Below are 25,905 nucleotides of genomic sequence, written 5' to 3'. Positions count from 1 at the left end.
ACATTTCCAAACCGCTGAAACTCGACGAAAAATCATCGTAAAAATCGTCATAAAAATGCAACATTAAAAATTAAAAATGCATGTTGAAGCTTGAATAAGTTTCAACTTTAACGCAAAGTTATAAGTTAAAAGTTATAAACTTTTTAACTAATTAACTATATAGTTTATTACCCAACTCTGCGAAAAATTATGTTCGTAGAAAAAAAGAGTTTCGACAAAACTCAAAATCGAAGTTCGACAATGTAATCGCTTGCCAAGAGCGAAATTCACACAGGAGCAAATATTATTAAATTGGATAGAATGCGATGCGTGGGCCCAGGCCGGATACTCGCCGAATGAATCTCATCCCAAGAGAGAGGAAGTCTGAATTAAGTCGAGAGTAGCCACTGTCAAGGGGCTACAACCAAGTTCTCCCTGATATATCCCATATACAATATATGAACTTATCGCGACCCCGTTCATCTCTTAATTGATCGATCATATCCCAGCAGGTCATTATAGTAAAAATATACTATATAATATTGCGTATCAAGTAGTTGTGAGATAAAAAAAAATAATAAAAGACGAAAGATTAAATCGATAATACAAAAACAAAAAGTATAATAAAAGTATAATTAGAATAATAAAAATAAATCTGGAATTAAAATGAGAGGATAAACGAAAAACATATAAATAAAAATATAGAAAAATATATATATTAATATTTTTATTTATTTTAAAATTAATTAAAAAAATATATATCTAAAATACAAATTTCTTGAAAAAAAGTTTTAAAAAGGCAAAGAAGTGAGATCAGCGGAAAAGTTCGAAAGTACAGAATGTGGCGAAGAAGAATTAAGACTTATTAAAATCGTTTGACCCTGTGCTGCTTCTTACACCGTGCACTAAACCTTAATAGCTTTATGTTTGCAGCAAGATAAGGTGGGGATTACAGAAAAAAATAGCAAACCGACTTCACAATACAATGGAAAATGATGAATGAAAACAGAAACATAGAGTATAAAATTGAAATTCTTATTGCGATAAAATTTAAGCTTTAATTATGTAAAATTAATGCAAAAGAGAAATATATACTTTATAAAGATGTGTATTAATTTTACATATTTATATTAATTACATTAATTTTAAATATATACACATTTAATTATTATTATTATTATGTATATAATTATTTATTTATTATAAATATTCATATTCTATATAAATTGTTAATATCATATTTTTATATTTATTTAAATAATGAATATCGTATTTATATATTTATAAATTTTATATATCTATATATATGTTATTATTTACGACATTATAATGTAATTCAGCCCCTTTCACAAATAATATCCACCACGCTGGGCTCCATCAAAACTGGTTCCAGACATCTGTGCACTGCGCTACCCAGAATTTCATCCAACAGAAAATGAACCACGCTACAAAAAAATAAAATATTAGCATAAATATAAAACCATTTTTTTTACTTATTCTGTCAAAGAAATAGATGTAAAAAAATTTACTTTTCATCCGACACGAATCTCCACAGATAAAGCTGTAGATAATGAGTGTCCACCTGGATTTGTTGCAAGCCATATTTGCTGAACGTTCGCAATCTCACGCATTCCAAGAAAGTCTATATGTACAGAGAAGAAAGATATATTTTATTAGCAAACAAATATACTAACGTTTCATTATAAAAATTGTCATTAGACAGAATAATTGTTAGATTAGAATTTTTTTTGTTGTAATCAGCGGCAAAATCATAAAACATATATACTGCGTATTATTAGTGAACAATGGCAAAGTTGAAAAGATGAATCAACTTTACAAATTGGATAATAGCTCTGCTATTTTATCATTGTGACCACTCTGCACCTGAGCGCGCGCGCGATCATGCCATAGTACATTACTTGCTAAAAGTATTAATCCAGAAGAATTTTTTATCATTCTATATAATAAAAAAATTATTTAATACGTAAAAAATAAGGAAATATTTCTAAGTAATTAATAAGTAATTAAAAAATAATAAATATTAAATAATTTAATTAATTAAAATATTAAAATAAATAATAATATATTATCATTAATATTACTTTTAAGCTTATTTTGATGATTCCTGTTAGAATAGACGCCTTGTTGAATTGCACGGACGAAAAAATCTCGATCCGTTCAGAGAATAATTTATGAATATTCGATACCAGAGAAGAATCGATGTGACTGGGTGTATAGGACGACCAGTTTGATCTGTAGTGATGTCTGGAGACACTAATGCTAAAAAAAAGAAACCTGGATTATTTATCTCAAATCTAAAAGTATAATGTTTACGAAATAATACATTCGAAAAAATCTAAAAAAATATTTCAAAATTCAAATATATGTATGTTTGTCATTGCATTGCATAACATTTCGTTTCTTTACAGGATATCCCATTTTCATCAATCATCTCCATAAACCTTTTTATTTTTAGTTATACAACAAAAATAAAACGCTTCAAACAAAAAAGTTGTTTGATTTAAAGGGGGACAGAAGATTATGGACTCTTTTCTAAAGGACACTTTTCAAGGTCATTTAAAGGTCATTTACATTCTTTAAATGGAACAATCTTTTTTTTTTTTTTTTTTTTTTAAGTAAACTAATTTCTTGCAATTTTATAAAAAGTTATAAGGATAAGACGGCCAAAAATGAATAGTTTAAAAGATATTTTATACTTGGTTTAATTTAAAAAACATAAATGACCTTTAAATGACCTTGAAAAGCGTCCTTTTAAAAAGTCAGTAGGATCATTTTCTGTCCCCTTAAAATCAAGCAACTTTTGTTTGAAACATTTTGTTATACAATAAAAAATGAAAAAGTTTTTGAGAGTGATCGATTAAAATAGGATATCCTATATATATGTATATCCATCATCAAATATAATTTACAAAAAAAATAAGATATATTTAATAGAACAAGAGGTTCAATTTCTTTTTTTACCTATGAGTCTTCCTACTGCTGTCGCTACTTCTATCTATTTGACCATCATTGTCATCGTATAGAGCAGCAACTTGGGAATCAATAGCTGTTACATCTTCGACGACTCTTTTCATCACGGCCCTCACGGTTCTAGGTTCAATTGTGTGCAACCAATCCCTGGTTTCTACGGATTTCCTCAACATTTGAGAAACCGCCAGTCCTTGAATTCGCACATAATGATTCAGGAGATTCTGAGCAGCCTCCTGAAAGTGATTGCACATTTCTGACCCGGAAGTTATGTTTTCTGAAGTCGCATATTGATCAATACTGAAACGCTCGTCGGTGGTCATCAGCTGTAAAATATAATAACATACTTATTTTACATATTATTTATTTTATTTATATATTTTAATTTTAATATTAGTATATATTTATATCATTATAGTACACGGTGTCCCATAGAAAATTGCTGAAACTAATCATCTATCATTTATAAATGTTTGTATACCAGTTTATTTTATTGAAAAAAAGTAATGTAAAAAATGTTAATAATCACATATGTAAGCTATGATAAACATTTTCGAAATGTGCATTATTTGAATTTGTGTAAAATTCTGTTCTTTTACGAAAACTCGTAAAAACTTTTTCTAACATGTCGTTTTTAATGTTATTGACGATCCTTTTAATAGCTGCTATTAAATCTGGCACCGTTAAAAATATTTATCATTAGTTATTTATGTGATTTTGTGATTATTAGCACTTTTTTCATTACTTTGTATCAATAAAATAAACTGGTATACCAATATTTTATTTATATATCCATTAAAAATTGTAAACTTTCCTCTTTTTAACACAATTTTTGTTTTCTTAGTAACTGCATGTATTAAAAAATAACAGCTGATTAGTTTCAGCAATTTCTTATGGCACATTCTGTATATGTATAGTTAACTACAATATTTCTTGAAATATACCAGATAGCGAACGTTGTTTTCTTTATAGTCGATGCACATTTTGCTAAGCAAAAGTAATAAGGTCGGTGGAAATTTTGGAACATCAGATCCATTGCAGAATCCAGCTGCTGTAGCTGTGAGATGATGTAAAAAGCCGATCACTAATCCTTCTCTCACTTCATCCACACAAAAACTTTCCAGAAACTGGGTCTTTAAACTGAACGACAAATCCAGTTGTAAAAATACCTAAAAGAACAATTGTAATTAATTTAAGTATTTTTATTATCCACATTTATTATTATTTATATATTATTAGATTAGTCGCAAAAATTGAAAAAATATTTAAAAAATATAATTGTCAAAGAAAGAATTATATTAAAAATTAAATTAAGATTGAATGAAAAATATATTTAAGAATTTGAACTAAAAAATTAAGTTGAAGATAAATTAAATATATAATATAAAAATTATATTATATATATTTATAATTTTAATATATAATATAGAAATTCTAAAGAGCTGAATAAATAAAGGTAGAGAGGAGAAAGATACAAACCGATAAATCCTGCAGAACTCCCTTAATTTTTTCAATGATAGGCATGGTGAGCATTGCTTGAAGTTCCGCTAAGTTCCCATCACTATTCTGTGTAAGTTTAGTAGCTAATGTCTGCCTCACTTTTGCTAAAGTCTCGCTCAAGTGTTGTTTCAGACTGTGTAAATGATTGCGACATTGCTTTCGGCCAGCATTCATAACAATATCGGTCCCAATTCTGCAAAATAATTGGTTTAATTAATTTTACTACTTTTCACTTTATCATATTACACACATACACTTATTGGTTCGTATATATGTTGCAGATTTTATGGAAATTATTTATAAATTATTCTAATTTTTTATAAAATTATCTCATAAAAAACATTCCGTACTTTATAAAATAGCAAAATTTTTTTGTAAATACTAACTTTATAAAAATATTGTAACAAAATATACTTTATACATATATGTATATACATATATACACACTATTAACAAATTTCTTATTTATTTATCATTTAATTCATATTTTAAATTTGATAATTTAAACTTTAAAGAATCATATATATATATATAATTGTTATTATTATATATGCTCTTTCTACACATATTACTTGTAAAATATTATTTTGATGTATTCTACTCTACTTTTTAAAATATATTTTCTGTTCCATATTTCTTATTTACACATTTTATTCCAAAAATTGCTTTTAATTTATTTCAATATATTTTCCTTATTCTTTATCACCTGGCAAAGTCCTTTTCCTTGCATGATATATTCATCGCCTGCAGCCTGCGATGAAATCTGTCAAGAGCTCTCACCAAAAGTGCTGTATCGCTGACATCTTCTACTCGTTTGCCCACTAGGTCAAAATATTTCTTCATATTGCTCACAATAAACTTATTCAAATGATTCGTAGCTTTAGTTTCAAAATCATCAACCAAATCATTATCGTCCAGTAATCGATTTATGAACATATCGTTATAGGAGGCCACAATCAGACACAAATCACTAAGAAATCCCGAAGAAGCCATGTCCATAAACTCTATAATGTCGTTTTCGCACATATCCTTCAGGATTTCTAATTGCTCTGTTAATCTTCCTTCTGTGTGCGTCAAAAATTCAACGCATAAAGAATCAGCTGGCTCTTTTAACTGTAATAAAAGCTCAACATTTTCGGCTAAAGCCTTAATGGAGGTGTCTCTCTTCTGAAATTGTAATCTGAGTTTGGATTTTAGTTCCTCTAAAATGTCTTCGCAATCTTTCTGAATGCCTCGGAAGGATGGCATATTACTATATTGATGTAAAACTCTTTGTGCATGAACGTAATCCTTAACTGCCTGAAAATAAGTCATTTATTTAAAAATTGATAGGATATTTATTTAAAATTGATATTCATTTAAAAATTGATTGGAAGAGATTATATTATTATATCTTATTAGAATATAAATAATTTTTACATAAATGCATACTTGTTTATAATTTTCTTCATTTATTCTATCCTTGAGATTACCAGGCAGTTTAAACAGAAACTGCAATTTCTTTAACAGAGTATGGACAGAAGATAACTTAGCAATTTGTTGTCTCGTTCCATGTAAAGTTGAAGAGATTTGCTCTGAGAAAGAAGTGATGCTGTCCATATTTGTTGCCAAAAGATCCATGCTATCCTCCATTTCCTTAAAGTCTGCTTTCATCTAAAAAAAAAAGTTTTTAATTAAAATAATATTCAAAATTAAAAATATATTTAATAATATTTTTTAAATATAAGCTTACCTTACGAATAGTATCGGTAGCAGATATGAATTTATTATAATTTTCATATACCAAAGTCTGCATATCTGAATGTAAAATCTGGGTATTTTTTATAATCTCAGCTTCGTGATCCATAATTTGCTTCAGTGTACATTCCTATATAATAATTATAATATAGAAAAATGTAAATAATATGTATTGTTTTGTCTTGTCTGCGTAAAATATAATTACTTACAGCAAAAGCTTTTTTTGTAATAAGAAAATAAAAAAATATTTGATTTAAATAATTCTTAATTTAAATTACAATTATATTTAATTTGTATCTTAATTATATTATAAACGATTAGTTTTGAATTTATTAATTTTTACTTTATTCTTTCAAATATTTATTGAAATTAACTCACCTTTAATAGCTTTTGAAAATACATATCAGCATTGAAATTTTGTCCATTAATATCATATGGATTATTTGCGCTCTCTGCCATTTTTTTAAATATTTCTCTTCAGGAAACGATATAAGAAAGTTTATTTAATTCTTGACTCGTCTTTAATTGCTAATTTTTATTGGATATTTGCTAATAAAACAATCAATATAAATAAGTTATTATAATATTTAATAAAGGAATTAAAGAGCTACTTTATAACTAAGCAGGGTTGGGTAAGTTAATTATTATTTAAAACTAATAATAAGTTATGTTAAAGTTAGTTGCTTATAAAATTAATTTAGTTAAATTAAAAGTTGCATAAATAAAAAATTAACTCAGTTAAATTAAATTAACTAAAGTTAAATAAAAAATCATTTTTAAAAACTACTTATATAAAATTAGAATTTTGGTTGTTAATTATTTTAAAATTTATAACAAAAAAAATTTGATTTTTATATAGAAATATATTTTTTGGTAATTACAATTGATGACAAATAAATATAAAAATTAATAATACTTTAAAAATAATATGTTTATAACTTATAAAAAACCAATAATAGTATTCAGAGAAAAAAATATTTAATTTAAAAAAGTTAAGTTTAAGATAAAAAATAACTAGTTGAAGTTAAAAATTAGTATCTTTTACATTAACTAATAAAATATGTCAAAAGTTATTAACATTTTAAGTAATGCATAAAACTTTCTTAACCTATATATTAAAAAAATACAATTATGTATAAATTATATATGTATATAATTATTATATGTATGTAATTGTAATGTGTATAATTATTATGTATATAATTATATTTTTTCTATTATGAAACTCTGTTATGAGAAATGTTTTGATGTAACTCTTTAAACAAATCTAACAATTTTGTTGCTAAAAAAAGTGCACATTTGTTCTTTGAACGAGAATATTAATTTTTCCACTTACAATTCTCATTATATTATTTCCCTTTATTTTGACATGACAATTATTGTTGACAATTGTCAATAAAATGTCAATTCTGCTGTCAAGTTGTCCACTGATATTTGGGATTTTGAGGTTAGGAATGCTGAGGAAAACAACATAACCCCATTTTTCGTTGCAACAAGTACTTTCACAACTCCCGAATAAACTCAACAATTTCCAAGTTTTTTCGTGAAATTCCAGTGAAATACAATTTTCAAGTGCTTTTCAAGATCATTCGGAGTAGTTTAAAATTTACGTGGTAAAATTAAGTTACTTTCTCGTCCAGAAGTGCTTTAAAAGTGTGACGAAGCGATCCGACAGGAATTACACCGAAATAATAATAAACACATATTTTATAAAATTGTAAGAAAAATAATATAATTGATTTTAAATTTATAATCTAACTTATTTCTATTATTATCATTCTATCAATAAATTTTATTAAATTTTTTTTGCAACTTAACCTCTTCCAGTAAACAAGAAGATAAAATAAAATTTATTTTAAATAATATATATATAAATATATAAGTAATAAAATTTCTTTTTTCCATCTTCTATTAATTGTTAATAAATCTAATTTAGTTTAATTAGTTGTTAATATCTTTTTCACATATTTTTTATGTATCTTTAATTTTTTTTCAGCTGTATTAAAAGGAGATTCCGCAAGGACAATGCAGATATATGAAATATATTCTTGTAAAAATTTCTAAATTTATGAATTGATTGTTGCGTTAAACTCTACCGTGAAGAGAAAAGACTCAAAAACAGCTTGATCTTGGAAAAATCACAATTTCAATGTGAACTATGAAAAGGAAGAATTTAAAAATCTCTTGACATTCAAAGATTATAATTTCAATCATGAATTATGAAGAGGAAGGATGCGACAGATGCAATTTCAAGCTTAAATTATGAGAAGCGGACGTTCAAAAGCTACAGTTTTGACAGTTATAATTTTGACTTTAAATTGTTAACAAGAATTTTTAAATGTATATTTCTATTTTGAAAGGTACAGTATCAACCGCAACAAATTATGGAAGTCAAAACTTGCTTACTACAACTAATTTAATTATGAAGAGGAAGAAGAATACACGTCACAGCATCTCTCTTAGGCTAAAACTACGAGAATGAAGGATACAGGACTATTTGACCCCTTCGAAATGTACATCTTTACTTTTGAATTATGAAGCTATAGGTTTTCTACGATAGCACAAATATACTACATCTTTGGTTAAAACTATGAGGATGAAGGATACAAAGACTATTTGACCTTCAAAATGTATATCTTTAATTTTGAATCATGAAGCTATAGATTCTCTTTATTTTTGAGAGTTACGATATCACAAATATGCCACATCCTTGCGTCGTTTGCGGCCGTTCACGCATGAACCCCAACAATCGCGAGGAGGAGTACATGTTCTTCGGCTTTCCAGTGAACGACGAGACCCGGTGTCGCTACTGGCTGGAGTTCTGCGGCCGCGAGGACCTTTACAAGCTCACAAAAAAGCAGCTTCTTCAGCGTATGGTCTGCTCCAAGCATTTCCAGCCCCAAGACTTCCTCAACGAATACCTGGACCGCTTAAATCCAACCGCGGTACCATCAGTTTACGACCCTAAGCAGAGCTTGTACAACATCCAGTGCGTTCTTTGCGGAAGAACGCGAAGGGATCCACCTGCCGCGGATTACGACGGAACGACCTTCCACCATTTTCCTGGAGAAGAGTTCCGCTGCCTTAAGTGGCTGGATTTCGTCGGCGTGGACTCCTATTACAGACTGACCAGGAAGGAGATCCTCTTCTGCTACATCTGTTCCAAGCATTTCGATCCTTCCCAGTTCGTTTCGGGGTTCAAGGGAAGATTGAGGGAGAATGCTATTCCTCAGTTTCGCGATGCGGACCAACCGGACCGATCAGAGTCGTCCGTCGACGACTCGCAGGCCGAGTTGAAGCTCTTCAACTTCCCGGACAAGTGCAAGAAGTCGGAACCGCTGCCCACTGAAGTGTTGGAGAGCCAGGCTTGCGCGGCTTGCGGTCGCATGAGGTCCGATCCGAGGAATAAACTCGAACACTACAAGTTTCATCCTTTCCCGGCGTACGAGATAGGCCGCTGTTTGCGCTGGTGCCAGTTTTTGGGCCGCGAGGACCTGCTCAAGATGTCCCCCAATCAGATACGCAAGCTCGTGCTCTGCTCCAAGCACTTTCAGGCTAAGCAGAGCTTCCACAAGGTCGGTCCGTGCGACGCGGTGCCCACGATCAAGGACGTCTCGGAATGTGAGGACGTCTTCGAGCAAAACGAGGATGAGCAGTACCTCGGGGAGGACAACAAGGATCCCTCCAAGGTCCTCAACAAGCGCCAGCAGGCCTCCAGACCACTGGTCTCCAGCAAGAAGCCCAAGGTGGCCAACAAACCGACGCCGCTGGCGAAGAAACGGGGAAAATCTCGAAGACCGACCTCTATCAACATTCCCAGACTTGATCCTAACAGTGTGGAGAACCAAATGAGCAAGAAACTGCCTCTCCCGCCTACAACCAACTGGAAGATCCAGTTAGGGGATCAGTTTCAACCGATCACGATCAACAATGTCGTTTCCAATAATGTTGCGGGTAATCTTCAGGGAGGAATAAAGAAGATTATAGTGCCGTTTGCGGGGGATATCTCGACCCTTGGTGCTCCAATACCAGTTCACAGCTTGTCGAGCATCCCTCCGGGTCTGCTGATCAAGATCAATCTGCCAGAGCAGGAACAACAGCAGGAAGAGCTTCAGAAAGCTCAGAAGAAACAAGGCAAGGCGAAAAGCTTGACGAGTAGTTCGAGTGGACAGCAGCAACAAATTTGGGGGAAAAAGAACAATCAAAGCTCTAGTGTCTTGCAAAAAAAGAAGCAAAGCATGGATAAAAGTTTAATGGATATTCTGTCGATGTCCGCAGAATCTACTGGAGAGATTTTAGATGCTAATAAAGAAGAAGAAGAAGAAGTAGACGAAGGGATACTTCTTCCGCATTTGAAGATTTTTGAGAACCAAGATGGAGTGCTGGTTAGTAAAGTTGGACAGAATATATTCCCCACGTAGTAGATTGACGTTATTAAACGTCAAAATCTTATCTTTATAACTTTTTATGTTAAAAAATTACGAGGAATTGATTTATTTATTTAACAAAAGAATTATAATAATTTTATAAAAAAAAAACAAATGATTTTTAAATGACCTTAAAAAATTCTCTTCAGAAAAATTAGCTCGACTTTTATCCTCCTTAAAAAACAATTTCTGTTTGGAACATTTTTGTTCAATCAAAAATAAAAAAGTTTTTGGAGATGATCGATTAAAATTGAACATCCGGTATATATATATATATATATATATATAATTATTTGTGGATAAAAGAAAATAAGTATTAAAGTTAATTACAGAATAACTAATTCTGAATAATATATAACTTTTAATATTGCAGGTAAAAAAGGAACAGTATTTTGAAGAATTGGAGGACTTGAACAAAGATATGACGAAGAAGAATCTGACAAGGAAAAAGGCAAAACGACTGAGGAAAATGACAGGAACCATGAGAAGGACTATGTTTCCCATCAGAAGTGAGATTAGACATGTCTTCAGAAAAATAGCGCCACTAGTGCGTCGATTACCGACCCGGGCCAGAGCGACGTTAAAACTGTCAATTGTCAATATGGTGATTGATCAACTGTGAAGCTGTAAAATGTATATTATGCAGGGAGTCCTATAAGAAATTGCTAAAACTAATCAGCTGTCATTTTTTTTTTTTTAAACAGTCTTTGCAGAATAAATCTGTAATTAGCGGTTTCTGTTTTCAACTCATTTTTTTTACTTATACTTTATATGTAAATATTACATCATATATAAATTATATATAAATGTACGAATTGCATGGAGTCACATAGAATTAGGATTATGTAAATATATAATAGGGAAAAATAACATAAGAGAATTCTAGTTTGTTATATAAGTCTACAACTGAATTAGTGAAAAACAGAATAGAAGATTTTTTTTGCTAAATATTATTTACTATATTATTCGAAATTGTTTAATTGGACATTTAGTTTTCTAAAATATTAATGTTTATTGAAAAATTTTTATTTATTTTTATAATTTATGATAATTTATAGTAACTATTATATTGATGACTTATAGTTTTATTAATCTTTTTGGATGTTCAACAAATTTTTATTTTGATAATTCTGGAGCATGCAAAATATCAATAAGGAAAAACTGAATTTATACTTTAGAGTTAATATTTTACATAACTTCCAACAAATGTCAATTTATAATCTCTATTTACAAAAAAGAAAATATTTAATTTTTTATAAAAAAAAATGAATTTGCAATGCTTAATTTAAAAAAAATATTGAAATAGGTTAAAAAAAAAAGAAAAAAGTTAATAGAAAAATATCCTCTTCTGGATATATGTTTAGCCTGGATTATTTGATCAATTCTTTGAAATTCGAAATAAATTATGTATTTCAAAAGTGTAGAATTATATCAATGCTGGAAGAAACAGAGAAATAGCGAGAGAAAGAAAGAGAGAATTACTTCTTTGTAAAAAAAGCATTTTTTGTATTTATAAATATATATATATATATATATATAAGTACCTAGTGCTCAAAGAAAATTAAAGAATCATGCATATGTTTTATGAAAATTAGCAATAACGATTCTTTGTCTCTTCTTATTGTTAATCTCATTATACAGGATATATCTCATTTTATTTTTGATAGTTGAATATCTTGATATCATGTAATCATAGAAAAAAATGTTTCAAATAACAATTCTATGGTCAACTTATAATTTTTTATGCAACATATATATTGTGAAGAATTTATATATTTGACTGTCAAAAATAAAATGAGACACCATTGTGTATATTTATTACTCACATTGTCAAAAATTTAGAACACATAACATTATACTTTATATAGGAAGAATAAAATTGTTGGAAGAAATATATGTAAAATAATAAAAATAAGACATTAATACTTTATATATACTAAAGCATAAAATTGTTACTTTATGAATAGAAATGAATCCTTTTCTTTATAAATCTTAGCATTTAAATTATTTAAAAAAAATGTATGTTATTTTATATAATGTAAAATTATTGCTTTTAAACATGATGACAAAAGGTACAGGACGAGTAACTTATTTGAGTTAAATTTTGTGCTTATTTAGAAAATACTCTATGTATAAATATAAAATATTTTAAATATTTTTAAATTTTCGCGTTATGGCTTGTGATTGGTCAATTTCTTAAGGCTTAGGGCTTAAATCGCCTATTGTGGACGGGGCTTAATGTGTATTTCGCGGACAGTCGACGATGTTTCGAAAGAGAGTGTTCCACAAAATTCAAATATCAATAGTTTCTATTTTTATACTTAATTAACACTGCGGACACAAATTAAATTATATTCAACATGTGGTGTCTTAAATCAAATGAAGGTAAATTTGTGGTTGGGAATAAAAAAATATATTTTTAAATTTTCTGTATTTTGATAGGTTATATTTTATATATTTGATTGAAATCTACATTTTTTAATTAATATTTATTTATTTTTATTATTATTTTACTTTTATTTAATAATTATTAATTAAGTTTCTATTCTTAAAACTGAAGAAACAAGCAAATATGTATGTATATAATGAATCAAATAATAAACATAAATTTTTTAGTTTTGTAAAGGATAATTAAATGATAAATTAATTAAAATTTTAATATATATATATATATATATGTGTGTGTGTGTGTGTGCAATTTGAAAGATTCTAACTCTGTTTTTTTTTTACAATTTTATAATGATTTATCTTATAATGAGTCATCTTTATAATGAGTCATCTTATAATGATTATTGCAATGCATTTATCAATTAATAACAATGTTGAAACATGATAATTTATTTTCACAGGTCTTTGCATCTACATCTTGCCAAATCAGAAGAAATCTTTTGGCAAATCACAGAGTGACATCAAATTGGTGAGAGATGCCGCAATTAGTGAACTCCATGCAGTGATTTCTGTGGAATCGAATTCTGTGGAACCTGGAGTAAATCTATTCTTATGAATAATCCGCTTCAATTTCTATTTTTTTAGAAAAATATCATTATTGAGGTTGCGTTCCAAAATATTCACTATCAAATTACCATAAATCTGTAGCTCACATTACATATATTATAAATTCCAGTATTCCTGAATTTTGTAATATAGCCTAAAAATGTTACATTTTTTTAGACACAATATAATTGCGTTATCAGCAATGTATCAAAAAATGGAACAGTTGTTGCAAGAGATAAGGAGAAGAAAAAACTATCTGGAAATGACAAATTTACTTTGAGACCTGGTGATGTAGTGCAATTTGGCCAGAAGTATACTTTTGTGTAAGAGTTGTAAAACAGTATTTTTTTATATGGTTTTTTATTTACGTTTATAAACTTTTATGTATGTTCTTTTTTTTATAACAAATTATATACACATGTACAATTTGTTGTATGCAATAAGTTAAGCAGTTATTACATAATATTTAAAACTATACTTAATTTTTCTTTATAATATATATTTATTTTTTATTTAATAATTTATAATATAATATTTGTTTTTAATCTAATTGATTAATTTTTATAACAACTTTCTTTTGCAGAGTAATGTGCCATTTATTTGTGATTGTAAAATCTGGTTTAAATGAAGAGGATACAGAGAGATTGAGAAATATTGTGGATTATTTAGGGGGAAGCTTATCTGAAACTTGGGACAATTCCTGCACACACTTGACAGTAGCTAAAAGTGTTCTATTTACCACAAAAGTAAAATTTTCTATAATTTTGCATAGATCTTTTTAATTACTGAAAATTATAATTTAACAGGATTTTTTCAGAATGCATCCTGTTATTATTTGTATTATTTATAATTCTGGTTTGTAAATTCTTATATCATGTATTTTTTGAGCAATAGAATTTAAAGAATTTTTATAGGCTAAAAAATTTAGTATACAAAAGTATAATTTTATTATTTATACAACTAAATTTGTTGTATAGTTAAAAGGCATACATTTAAAAAATATTAATATAAATTAAAAAATATAAAATTAATATTAATATAAATTAAAAAACAAATTTGACATTTTTGTTATTTCTAATGATATTATTTTGTAAGTTTTAGTTTTAATTCTGTATTATGTGATTTCTATTCAGCAAAAAATTACAAGACTTTTATAACACAAGTTGGGGAAACAACAAATTTCCTTATTAATTTATACTTACATTTATATTATGTTTAGTTAGCTTGTGCATTGGCCTCTGCTAAGTCTATCGTCACAATTATGTATTGGGAAGCAGTCAATATAGCTATCAAAGAAGCCAAAGAACTGCCAAAAATTGAAGATTTTCTACCGAGTGTAAAAGAGGATTGGTTGAAAGTTTGTCCGAGATTTTTTCTACCGAATAAAGAACGTAAAACACTATTCAAGGGCCTGTCCTTTGTACATTTTTGTACGAAGCAATATTTCACATATGCGCAGTTAATTGCTGCGGCAGGTAATAAATACTATTAATTTTGAATTTTGCATGCAAAAATAAAATTTTGCATATACATATAAGAAAAAATATATGAACAACATAATATATCGTAATATAACGTGTGTGTTAGACATATCTTAATTTTTTCTATATTTTGTAATAAAATTACGTTTTAAAAAAGTTTTCTTTTTTATCAACTTAATTTTTGATGTTTATACTTTTATTACCATGCTTAATATTTTCTCATTTTTATTTATATATAAACATTTAAAAGTGGAATTATTATCTGTATATTATATATATTTTATATTATTATTTTTATAATTCTTATTTTATATTATTTTATATTATTATATATATTTTAGGTGGCAAGTCATGTGTGTATCCTACAAAGAGACCTTTGACTCCTCGAGATCTCACAGCAAAAAATGCTATTGTTATACAACAGCCTGCTAATGATTCCTCGCAACTAACTCAAGTGTTTGCAGTTGATTACCCAATCATTTGTGAGTATTTGGATATTATTATAAGAAAGAATTGAGACAGAAAATAAAAATCGTGAATAGAATAAAACGTTAAATTAATATACAGGGTGATTTATTTTAATCGCCCCAGGCAAATATTTCGCAAACTATGAGAGATACAAAAAATGTTTTAAACAAAAGTTTTTTTGACTTTGAGAGGGATGTAAGATGGTGTCATTAGTTCGACTTTATATAATCATTTGAAGGTCATGTAAAGATCACTTTCAATTTCTTAAATGGAACCTATTATTTTTTATCGCATATTCTTGTAGCTTATCTCGAGAGCGTTCCAAATCACCATAATGAAATATTTTTCTCTTAAATACTTTTTGAGTTATTAACTCAAAAAGTACTGAAGAGAAAAATACTTTAATATAGTGTCTTGGAATGCTCTCCAGATAAGCTACAAGAATATGTGATGAAAAATAATAAATTTCATTCAGAAATTGAAGGTGACCTTTGCATGACCTTTAAATGATTATACAAGGTCAAATCACACACAATGACACCTTCTTATGTCTCCCTCGAAGTCAAAAAACTTCTGTTTGAAACATTTTTTCGTATCTCTCATAGTTTGCGAAATATTTGTCTGGAACGATTAAAATAAATCATCCTGTATATAATAATAATAATAATAATAATAGTAATAATAATAATTTTTTAATATTACAGATAACAAGTTGCGAGCTATCAAACGTAGACTAGTTTCTGATACAGAAATTCCTCTCGCAATTCTACATTGCACCAAAGAAATGTATTGTAATCCCAAATTCGACTTTGCTACGTTTGTAAAATTAAAGACGCAAATGTTTTCTCCGTCTGACTTAATAATAGCCGATGATACGCAGGACATTGTTGATAATCCTGCTAAAAGGCAAATTGAAAGGGATATTATTCCTGAAACTTGTGATTCTCCAAGTAATAATGTTGTTGCGAAGAAAAGCGAAGAAAGAGATACATATAACGCTAAGAAGAGCGATATTGCAATAAGAGACGAGCAGAATAATAGAGAAAGCAAACGTAAAATAATTCCCGAAACTTGTGATTCCCAAATAAGTTCGCATATTTCGAAAAAAAGTCGTCTTTCTGACGAAAATGAGCAAAGTAATACAACGATTAGTACAGATGACACTGCGATGAAAATTCAAACCGGCGAAAGTAATTTGAAAAATATTAATTGTTTTGATGAAAGCCAAAATAATATTTCTAATAACAATAAGAATAATTTTGCGAGTGATATTGTATGTAAAAAGATCATTAAACAAGCTCAAATCATTCCCGAGAGTTGCTGTTCTTCAGAAGAAAGTGTGAATAATAGTTTTTCTGAAGACAAAAGTAATAATAAGCAAGCTTGCATTATTTTCGACGCTTTAAAATCTAAGGAAGAAAATATTGTAAGCAATCTTGTCGTGGACAAAGAAAAAAATATTAAATTGCAAGAGAAGGAAAATAATTCCATTCTTGGAAGAAATAATAAAAGGAAAAATATGTCGGAAGAAAATAAATACAAACTTCAGCAATTCGAAAATACGTTTATGAACAAAGATAATAGTTTGACTTCTGAGAAAAATTGTAAAGAAAATTTAAGCGTTGAAAACGATAATTTAAATGATAATCATGATAAATCTGAAAATACGAGATTGGAAGAATCTAAAAACTTGGAACGTCCACGAATTGTATCGATAGAGAAAATTGATAATAATGAAATGTATATACACCGACAGAAGGAAAAAAGTACATCGGGAAAATATTGCTTTACAGTTGAAGAATCGCAGAATTCATTGAAAGACTCAAAATTAGATTCAGCCGGCAAATCCGAAAGAAATCGGGAAGATCAAAATGTAAAAGAAAATAAAATACAACAGAAGGATAAGAGAAAGGAAAAGCCTCAAAAACCAGTAAGTTTAATCATAATTGAAATAATAATAATAATAATAATAATAATAAAATAATAATTAAAAATTAATAATAATTGAAGGCTAGAATCTTTAAAAAATATGTGATAAAATATAATGTTTATAGGTAGCTAATTGGTATGAAAGATATGTAAACAAAGAATTTACGGACGAAATACTGAGAAAAGATACACCATGTGGCAAAAGATTTAGAAAGGTTTGTAAAAATCTTATTTTACAATATACTTAAGATTATAAAATATATTTATATTATTAAATATGTACTAATGCAATATTATTTATGTATATATATATATATATATATATATATATATATATTTTGACTTTCTTTATATGCGCGCGCATATATGTATATGTATAGAATTGCTATACAGGATGTTCCATTTTAATCGATCACCTTCCAAAATTTTTCTTTTTTGATTGCGCAACAAAATGTTTCAGACAAAAGTTGTTTGATTTGAAGGGGGACAGAAGATGGTTTTACAGACTTTTCTCCAAATAGTGTATTTCAAGGTCATTTGAAGGTCATTTATGTTTTTAAATGGAATCACTATTTTTTTATAAATTAATTGCCTTGAAAAGCGTCCTTTAGAAAAAACTCAATAACGATCATGGTTGTACCATCAAAAATAAAAAAACTTTTAGATTTGATTGATTAAAATGGAATACTCTATATACTCCGTTTTGTTAATATATGTATAATATAAAGTAATCTATGTAAGAGGATTTAATAATTTTTAAATTAATTTAGAAGTCCATTATGATTCCTAAGAAGATACTGAAGGCGGACGACTTCGTTTTATGATTCAAGGACGTAATTTTTCACAACGAAAGAATTTAATACTAGAGATATTAAAATAATTGAGGACATTTCTTTAAAAATATTTAAATAATGTATTTTCAAAATTTATATTTGTATTACATTTGGTTTGGTATTACATATTGTTAACATATTATAAATGGCAAAAATGTATCTCTATTAAAATCAGATTATATAAACATTTAAAATGCATAATGCAAATAATATATAAAAATTGAATTTATTACTTTAAAAATAAATTTATATTAAAAAACTCTTTTAATACATTGAATTCGCCAGTGATAATTAAAAATCAAAAATATTTATTCAAAACGACCCCCCCCTAACTGGCTAATATACAAGACGTCTTTGTCAGCACCTCGTGTGCGATCGCGGATTTTAGTCTTTAGTTTTTTTTATGTATAATGTAATTTTATTTAACAGACACTTGATAAGGGCCCGTGACGTAGGGCCGAAAAGTTGTGCGACTTTATCTTGTATATTGGTCAGTTAGGTCGTTTTGAATAAATATTTTTAATTTATATTAAATTTATATTAAGTTAAATTTATATTAGTTTTAAATTTATATTAAGTTCTTTTCTGAAAATAAGTAATATATGTATATAACAACTAACATATATACTTTTGTTCCTCTTTTGTGATATCTTTATATGTAATGCTTAATATAAAAAAAAAATTTAATTTTATAAAAGTCATGTATTAACTTTATAAAAAGTTATGCGAAAGAAGACATTATACTTTGATTCTTGAACCTACAGTTGTTTTAACTTTTGTAAAAAAATGTATTTTTACATAAAATAATATTTGGTTTTACTGATTAATTATAAATTTTGAAAATAATTTTTTGTCTCACTCAACTTCTATTTTTTTTTAACTTAAATTAATTATTGTTACGGGAAATGGCGATAAGCCAATTTAAATATCGAAACCGTATCATCATAAATTCTGTCGTAATAAAATGAAGGCATATGAGCCATAAACCGTTTGTCTTGAATAGAGTATAAAGCACGCCTTGAAATATTTAAATTAAGAAATAGGAGGGAAAATAAAAATAGTATGCAATATATACATATATATATATATATATATATATATATATATATATATATATTGTATATATATAATTTTTTTCGAATAAATTATATTAATAATTAGAAAATATTATGAATTATCACATATCAATTATTAGAATATTTTGTATTAATTTATAAAAGAATTTATAAAGAAATCAAAATATGAAATAAATAATAAACAATTAGAAAATAATTTTATCTTTTATTAAAAAAATTTTCTTTTATTTTTAAGAAATTTTTATTAAGAAAATATTTCAAAACCCCAAGTTTGTTATCGTATAAACGTCTTTTACTAAAATAGAATATTCTTAAAATGTTTTGTTAATTCTAAAAATCATTTATTTTTTAAATTATTTACAAAATAGATTATTTACAAAATAAATTAGATAATAAATAAAATTTCCAATTTTGCGTTTGCAAAATTGAGTTGCAATCGATTAATGAGTAATGTTTATTTAGCGTGTTAGATTTTTAAAGTATAGTTTTATTATTCATAAAGTAATTATTTATTAAATTGCTCCAATTGTTTTAATTGTTGCACGTTCTCAATTCGAATTATATTTAAATAATCGAAGAACTAAGCATTGAATGAAATATATTTGAGAGATTCTAAGTATCTGTGTAAAAGAAAAAAATAAAATTATTATTTGTAAAGAGATCGCAAAAACGAAATAATTTATAATTTTGAATTCTCTTGTCTGTGATTTTTTTATTTGAATAAATACACGAAACTTAAATGCGAAAAAATTACACAAAAGTATGTATTTTGAAAATCTATATCTATATCCTATATTTAAAACCTATACCGATGTTTGAAAGCAGTCTCGTCTATATAAAGTTTGATAACTGTTATTTTCGAATGCGACAGTGAATCATGTCATGTAGTCACTAAATGAAGCTTTTGTCACTATTTTCAAAACATCAGCGCAGTGGTAAACAAATCGATGTTTTGCGATTGATCGACACTTGTGGCAAAAATAGAAGTTATTGTTATATAGAAGAAGATAGGAATAAAAAAAGAAAATAAGTAATATTTTAAAATTATTGTGAGACATCGCGATACTAATTATACATTTATACAATTAAGGTGATTCATTGTTTTAATCGTTCCAGACAAATATTTCGAAAAATATATGAAAGGTACGAAAAAACGTTTCATCTAAAAATTTCAATTTCAATTTCTTAACTATAGAGTTAACGAAATTGGAGATGACCTTTACGTGACCTTCAAACAATTATCCAAGGTCAAACTAATGATACCATCTTATATTTCCCTCAAAATCATGAAACTTTTATATGAAACGTTTTTAGTTAACTATACTTAAGAAATTGGAGATGACCTCCACGTGATCTTCAAACGATTATCCAAGATCAAACTAATATGATACCATATTATATCCGTTTAAAGTCATGAAACTATTATATGAAACGTTTTTCATATTTATCGAATCATGTTTTACAATAACTTTGAAATATTTTTTTTAAATTTTTGTATAGTTTATCTCGAGAGCTTTCCAAAACATGGAAATCCCTACTTTTTTAATGCATATCCTTGTAGTATCTCTCAAAAGGTTTTCAAAACACTATATTTATTAATATAATAATAAAATATATTTCTTTTATAAGTACTTCTTGAGTTATAAGATTTAAAGTTCACAATTTTTTAACATAAAATACAAAATATTTTATAAAATATATTCAGTTTTCGACAATCTACCTAATCTTTTTAATTACCTTAATTGGCCTCATTATTCTGTGCATAAAAATATTAATAGGTAAGATTATCGAAAACCAAATGTTTTACAAAATATTTTGCATAACTCAAAAAATACTTAATAGAATAATATTTTATTATAGTGCTTTGGAAAGCTTTCGAGATAAGGTTAAACTAAAATAATGCCATTATATCTTATGTCCCCCTCGATGTTACAAACTTTGATATGTAACGTTTTTCTGTCTTCTATTTTATTCGAAATATTCGGGGCAATTAAAATTAATGAATCACTTCGTACAAAAAATATATATGTGTTATATATATATATATATGAAAAAATTATATTTTTATTTATATGTATTACGTATCTATTTAAAATTTTAATTCTCCAGTATTTTTCAATAATAATCACACAGTATAATTAAAAAAAAATATTAACGTCGAATGACGTCACTAAACGTCACAAAATAACGTTATTTTGACATTCAATGACGTCGGTTAATTATAATTTGCTACTTGGGAAGTTTGTGCATAGTTATTTAGTTTGTTGTTAGAAGTATAAATTCCAACAATTCCGGATCTATAAAATCAAAGTCGACGCTCTATATTTTTCTAATGAAAGAATAACTTGGAAAAGATAATCGAGAGAGTTTTTGTAGGGGGGTCGGTGGAAACGAATGTGGTGGAAGAAAGCTTCACTTTGGTTCAGGTTCTTTATTCAGCTGCATCACGTACGATCCGCACGTGAATTCAAGCGATTATGCAAATTTCGCATTAAAATGCATTCTATCAAAATCTCCGACTATTCGGCGAAAGATGACACGAAAGGCGGCGTCGTGACGTTTTTACATTTATGCCTGTGGTTTACTCTCCCATCTCCTAATTCATTGTCTGCAATTGCATCGTTAATGTACATATATGCATCGTGTAGATATATATATATATAGTTTTTACTTTTTGCGATGCATTGTAAATCAATCGTATTTGTGCATATCGCCAGATATTTATTACGTTAAATTATGTTATACCAAATTTCTCTCAGATTAGCAAGCGTATGACGTCATTCGACGTCAACATTTTGATGTTTAATGGCATGTCAATATAATTTTTTATAATGTATATAGATATTAAAATACAGGATTGGGTAATAACTAGTTATAATTATATGCATATTTATACATGACGAAAGAGTTAGATATAATTATATATAAATATGTATAATATCTTATACTTTGTGCCATTTATAATTATACATATTTCTGCACATTTATGTATAGTTCTGTATAATTGTATATAATTCTGCATAAATATATGTATATAAAAAAATTTTTTCCGGGTAGTTAAAAATAAAAAAAATTCAAAAATTAATAATTTTTAACTTAGCTCAGTTAATTTAAAATATATTAATTTTTAACTTTAACTAGTTATTTTTCACCTTAAACTTATTAACTTTTTTCTTAAGTTAAATTTTTTTTTAACTTTGAATACCATTATTGATTTTTGATAAGTTGTGTAAACGTATTATTTTTAAATTAAAATATAAATTTTTATGTTTATTTATCATCAATTGTAATTATCAAAAAATATATGTTTTTATATAAAAATCAAAATTTCTTTGTTATTTGTTATTATAAATTTTAAAAGAATTAACAAACAAAATTCTAATGTAATGTAAATAGTGTTTTTAAAAATTAACTTTTGATTTAACTTCAGTTAATTCAATCTTAACTTAACTTTCACCGAGTTAATTTTTTGTTTATGCGAACTTTTAACTTAACTAAATTAATTTTATAAGCAACTAACTTTAACTTAACTTAGTTTTAAAAAATCATTAACTTATCCCACCTTGTTAAAATATAATGTACAAATTATATATTGTTATATTTATTTATACACACACATATAAGTATATGTATGCATTTGTTAAGGTGTCCGAAAAATTTTACAACAGTCAAATATCTCAAAAACAAAAACTTTTTGAAAAAATGTAGTTATAGGACTTTAAGTGACACATTAAATAGTAATATTAGTATGACTATAAAAAAATTATTAAGGCTATATAAAATATAGTTTGAATTTTTTAAATGAAAATCTCTTGCTTTACAAAATACTACAATAAAATATTTTTTTATTCAGTGCTTTTCGATTTATAATGCTTGAAGTTAATAGTATCTTTTTGACATAAACCAAAATATCTAGTAAAATATATTTAATTTTTGATATATAATCTTATCTTAACATTTTTATGCTAAAATAAATAGACAAATTAATTGATGTAAAGAAAATGCATAATTATTTTGAAGAAAATGTATATACAATTTTCGCAACATATTTTATTCTTAAAAGCAATTACATATTTTCTTTACACCAATTGATCTCATTATTCTTTGCATAAAAATATTAAAATAAGATTATATCAAAAACTGAATGTTTTACAAGATTTTTTGTATTTTATGTCAAAGAACACTTGTATCTTTCAAGTCTCAAAAAATACTTAATGAAAAAACTTTATTATAGTATTTTGAAAAGCGTTTAAGATAAGCTATATAAATATATGTAATCAAAAATAGAGGTCTTCATTTTATTTTCTAATAATAATGTAACCGTATTTACAAATAATGAGAAATTGAAAACTAAAAAAATAAAAATTAAAAAATAAATACAAATTGAAAAAAAAAAAAAAAATAAATTAAAAATTAAATAAAAATAAAATAAGTATGAATAAAATTAATCAAAATTGTACTGTTTAGCACAATATAAAATATAAAATTTAAACAAATTAATTAAAATTTATTTTAAGAATATATTGCAGGCCTATCAAAATAACGTTTGAAATATAAAAATAAAATAATAAAATATAAGAGAAAATCTATATATAAAAAATATGTACAATTTAAAACAAAAACAAAAAAAGAGGTGCCAACAGTACATGGTGTTCCCAAGCGGTCACCCATCTAAGTACTGACCACGCTCAACGTTGCTTAACTTCAGTGATCGGACGAGAACTGGTGCTTGAACAACGTGATATGACCGTTGACGAAAATAGCGTCTTCAATTGCTGAGAAAATAGTATTTATAATTTGAAAATGTTTAGGTTATTGTTATTAGGGCATCCCTTTCTAAAAAATACATTACATTGATAGTAAAAACTCTCGAAGTGATTATTAAGAAAGAAATATTTTAATGACAATAATCTAAAAATTTTCAAATTATACACATTATTTCTCCAGCAATTAAAGGCCCTCTTTTCGTCAACGGTCATATCACGTTGTTCAAGCACCAGTTCTCGTCCGATCACTGAAGTTAAGCAACGTTGAGCGTGGTCAGTACTTAGATGGGTGACCGCTTGGGAACACCATGTACTGTTGGCACTTTTTTTTTCTGTTTTTGTTTTAAATTGTACATACTTTTTATATATAGATTTTCTTTTATATTTTATTATTTTATTTTTATATTTCAAACTTTATTTTAATAGGCTTGCAATATATTCTTAAAATAAATTTTAATTAATTTGTTTAAATTTTATATTTTATATTTTATATTGTGCTAAACAGTGTAATTTTGATTAATTTTATTCATACTTATTTTATTAATATAAAACAGATAATTGAAAATAATTATATTTGTTGCATACATATACATAATTTACTAATGCATATGCAGTTCATTGCATGCCAGATTTTAAAATGTATTCCATTATTTAATCTAGTGTAAATTTTTAATTAATTTTATTTATACATAGACACTTAAAAATAAAATATTATATACACATAAATTTGCTAATATATATTACAGTTATTGCAGTTCAGTTTATTGCATGTCAAATATATTAATGCCCCAAGCCCCAATATGTAACTCTATCTGGTAAGTTTTTATCAAACGTAATCACATGATTATGTTCTATTTATAATAAAAATCAAAACGACAAAGATAATAATTATAAAATATTAATATTTTATTGCAATTTTACTGAAATTATTAAAACCAATGATTAGAGACAAATATTGTTTAAACATTTTATTCTTATATCTTATTTAAGCCTAAAGTTGCTTAATATCAGTGATCAAACAAGAACTGGTGCTTTGTAACGTGGCATGTCTGTTGACAATAATAATGCCTTTAGTTGCTGGAAAAATAATGTATATATACAGGGTGTCCGAAAAAAATCGCCTACTTCACTTCGGAGGATGAAAAAAGAAGAAAAAATGTTATACAAACATAGGTTCAGAAATAACTCGTTTTCTAGTTATAACCACTTTTATGTTAAAAAAAATCTCAATTTGTAGTCCACTTGGCATCTCTCTTTCTTAATTTTTTCTTAAATTAACACAAAACAAATTTTTATTTTGTGTTTCTTAAACTCTATTAGCAATTTATAAAAAGTTAAAAATGTGTAAAAAATGTTTATAAGTAACTTATTAGACACTAGCTTTTCGGACCACGCTTCGCGCGGTCCTTATATAGCCTATATTAAATCCGTTTTAACACAAAAAATTAATTCTTTTTTTGTATTACCGCGAACTACTTCCACATTTGTTGTCCGACTTTCACGAAATTTATATCAAAATAAATGTTTAAATTTTTTTTGGGTGGGTGCGTGGGTGGATAAATAAAGTGATAAAAATTTGTTAAAATCATATAGTAGCCATCCCGGACAAAATTTGAGTACAAATTTCGAAAGTCTGTGAATAAATGTTTGAATGCGTGGGTGGATGCATGGGTGGGATAAAACTTAAAAGAACCACGCAGCAGCTTTCTCAGAAAAATTTGCAACAT

General features: G+C 26.8%; 3 protein-coding genes and 2 non-coding genes across 6 annotated transcripts; 3 read left to right on the top strand and 2 right to left on the bottom strand.

The window, feature by feature from the left end:
- Window positions 1-1,226: 1,226 nt before the first annotated feature.
- Vps51 (vacuolar protein sorting 51) lies at window positions 1,227-7,879 on the bottom strand. Its single transcript, XM_029311323.2, has 11 exons — window positions 7,541-7,879; window positions 6,583-6,753; window positions 6,200-6,334; window positions 5,899-6,120; window positions 5,174-5,766; window positions 4,447-4,660; window positions 3,912-4,136; window positions 2,962-3,293; window positions 2,082-2,259; window positions 1,509-1,621; window positions 1,227-1,424 (listed from the first exon to the last, which is right to left on the bottom strand). The coding sequence occupies exons 2-11, from the start codon at window positions 6,661-6,663 to the stop codon at window positions 1,316-1,318; spliced, it is 2,202 nt and encodes a 733-aa protein (XP_029167156.1). The 5' UTR covers window positions 6,664-6,753; window positions 7,541-7,879; the 3' UTR covers window positions 1,227-1,315.
- LOC114937739 (uncharacterized) lies at window positions 7,667-11,980 on the top strand. Of its 2 annotated transcripts, XM_029311326.2 has the most exons (4): window positions 7,667-7,921; window positions 8,201-8,717; window positions 8,989-10,589; window positions 11,005-11,980. In XM_029311326.2, the coding sequence occupies exons 3-4, from the start codon at window positions 9,078-9,080 to the stop codon at window positions 11,251-11,253; spliced, it is 1,761 nt and encodes a 586-aa protein (XP_029167159.2). In that variant the 5' UTR covers window positions 7,667-7,921; window positions 8,201-8,717; window positions 8,989-9,077; the 3' UTR covers window positions 11,254-11,980. The 2 variants fall into 2 exon arrangements, with proteins under 2 accessions (XP_029167159.2, XP_029167158.2); XM_029311325.2 differs by having other exon boundaries at window positions 8,201-10,589.
- Window positions 11,981-12,852: 872 nt separating this feature from the next.
- Window positions 12,853-19,093, top strand: nbs (nibrin). The gene is made up of 9 exons (XM_029311322.2): window positions 12,853-13,016; window positions 13,481-13,617; window positions 13,803-13,948; window positions 14,209-14,371; window positions 14,845-15,100; window positions 15,448-15,588; window positions 16,279-17,504; window positions 17,629-17,718; window positions 18,274-19,093. The coding sequence occupies exons 1-9, from the start codon at window positions 12,992-12,994 to the stop codon at window positions 18,325-18,327; spliced, it is 2,238 nt and encodes a 745-aa protein (XP_029167155.2). The 5' UTR covers window positions 12,853-12,991; the 3' UTR covers window positions 18,328-19,093.
- A 4,953-nt stretch (window positions 19,094-24,046) lies between these two features.
- Window positions 24,047-24,167, bottom strand: LOC114934817 (5S ribosomal RNA). The gene has a single exon (XR_014925575.1). It is a non-coding gene; the product is annotated as a 5S ribosomal RNA (ribosomal RNA).
- Window positions 24,168-24,379: 212 nt separating this feature from the next.
- LOC114934815 (5S ribosomal RNA) lies at window positions 24,380-24,500 on the top strand. Its single transcript, XR_003820355.1, has one exon. It is a non-coding gene; the product is annotated as a 5S ribosomal RNA (ribosomal RNA).
- The last annotated feature ends 1,405 nt before the right edge of the window (window positions 24,501-25,905 follow it).

This window comes from Nylanderia fulva, unplaced genomic scaffold (genome assembly GCF_048542155.1).
Source record: "Nylanderia fulva isolate GAGA-0341 unplaced genomic scaffold, ASM4854215v1 Scaffold43, whole genome shotgun sequence".
In the NCBI taxonomy this organism is placed as follows: Eukaryota; Metazoa; Arthropoda; class Insecta; order Hymenoptera; family Formicidae; genus Nylanderia; species Nylanderia fulva.
This window is presented reverse-complemented; position numbering and strand designations above follow the sequence as displayed.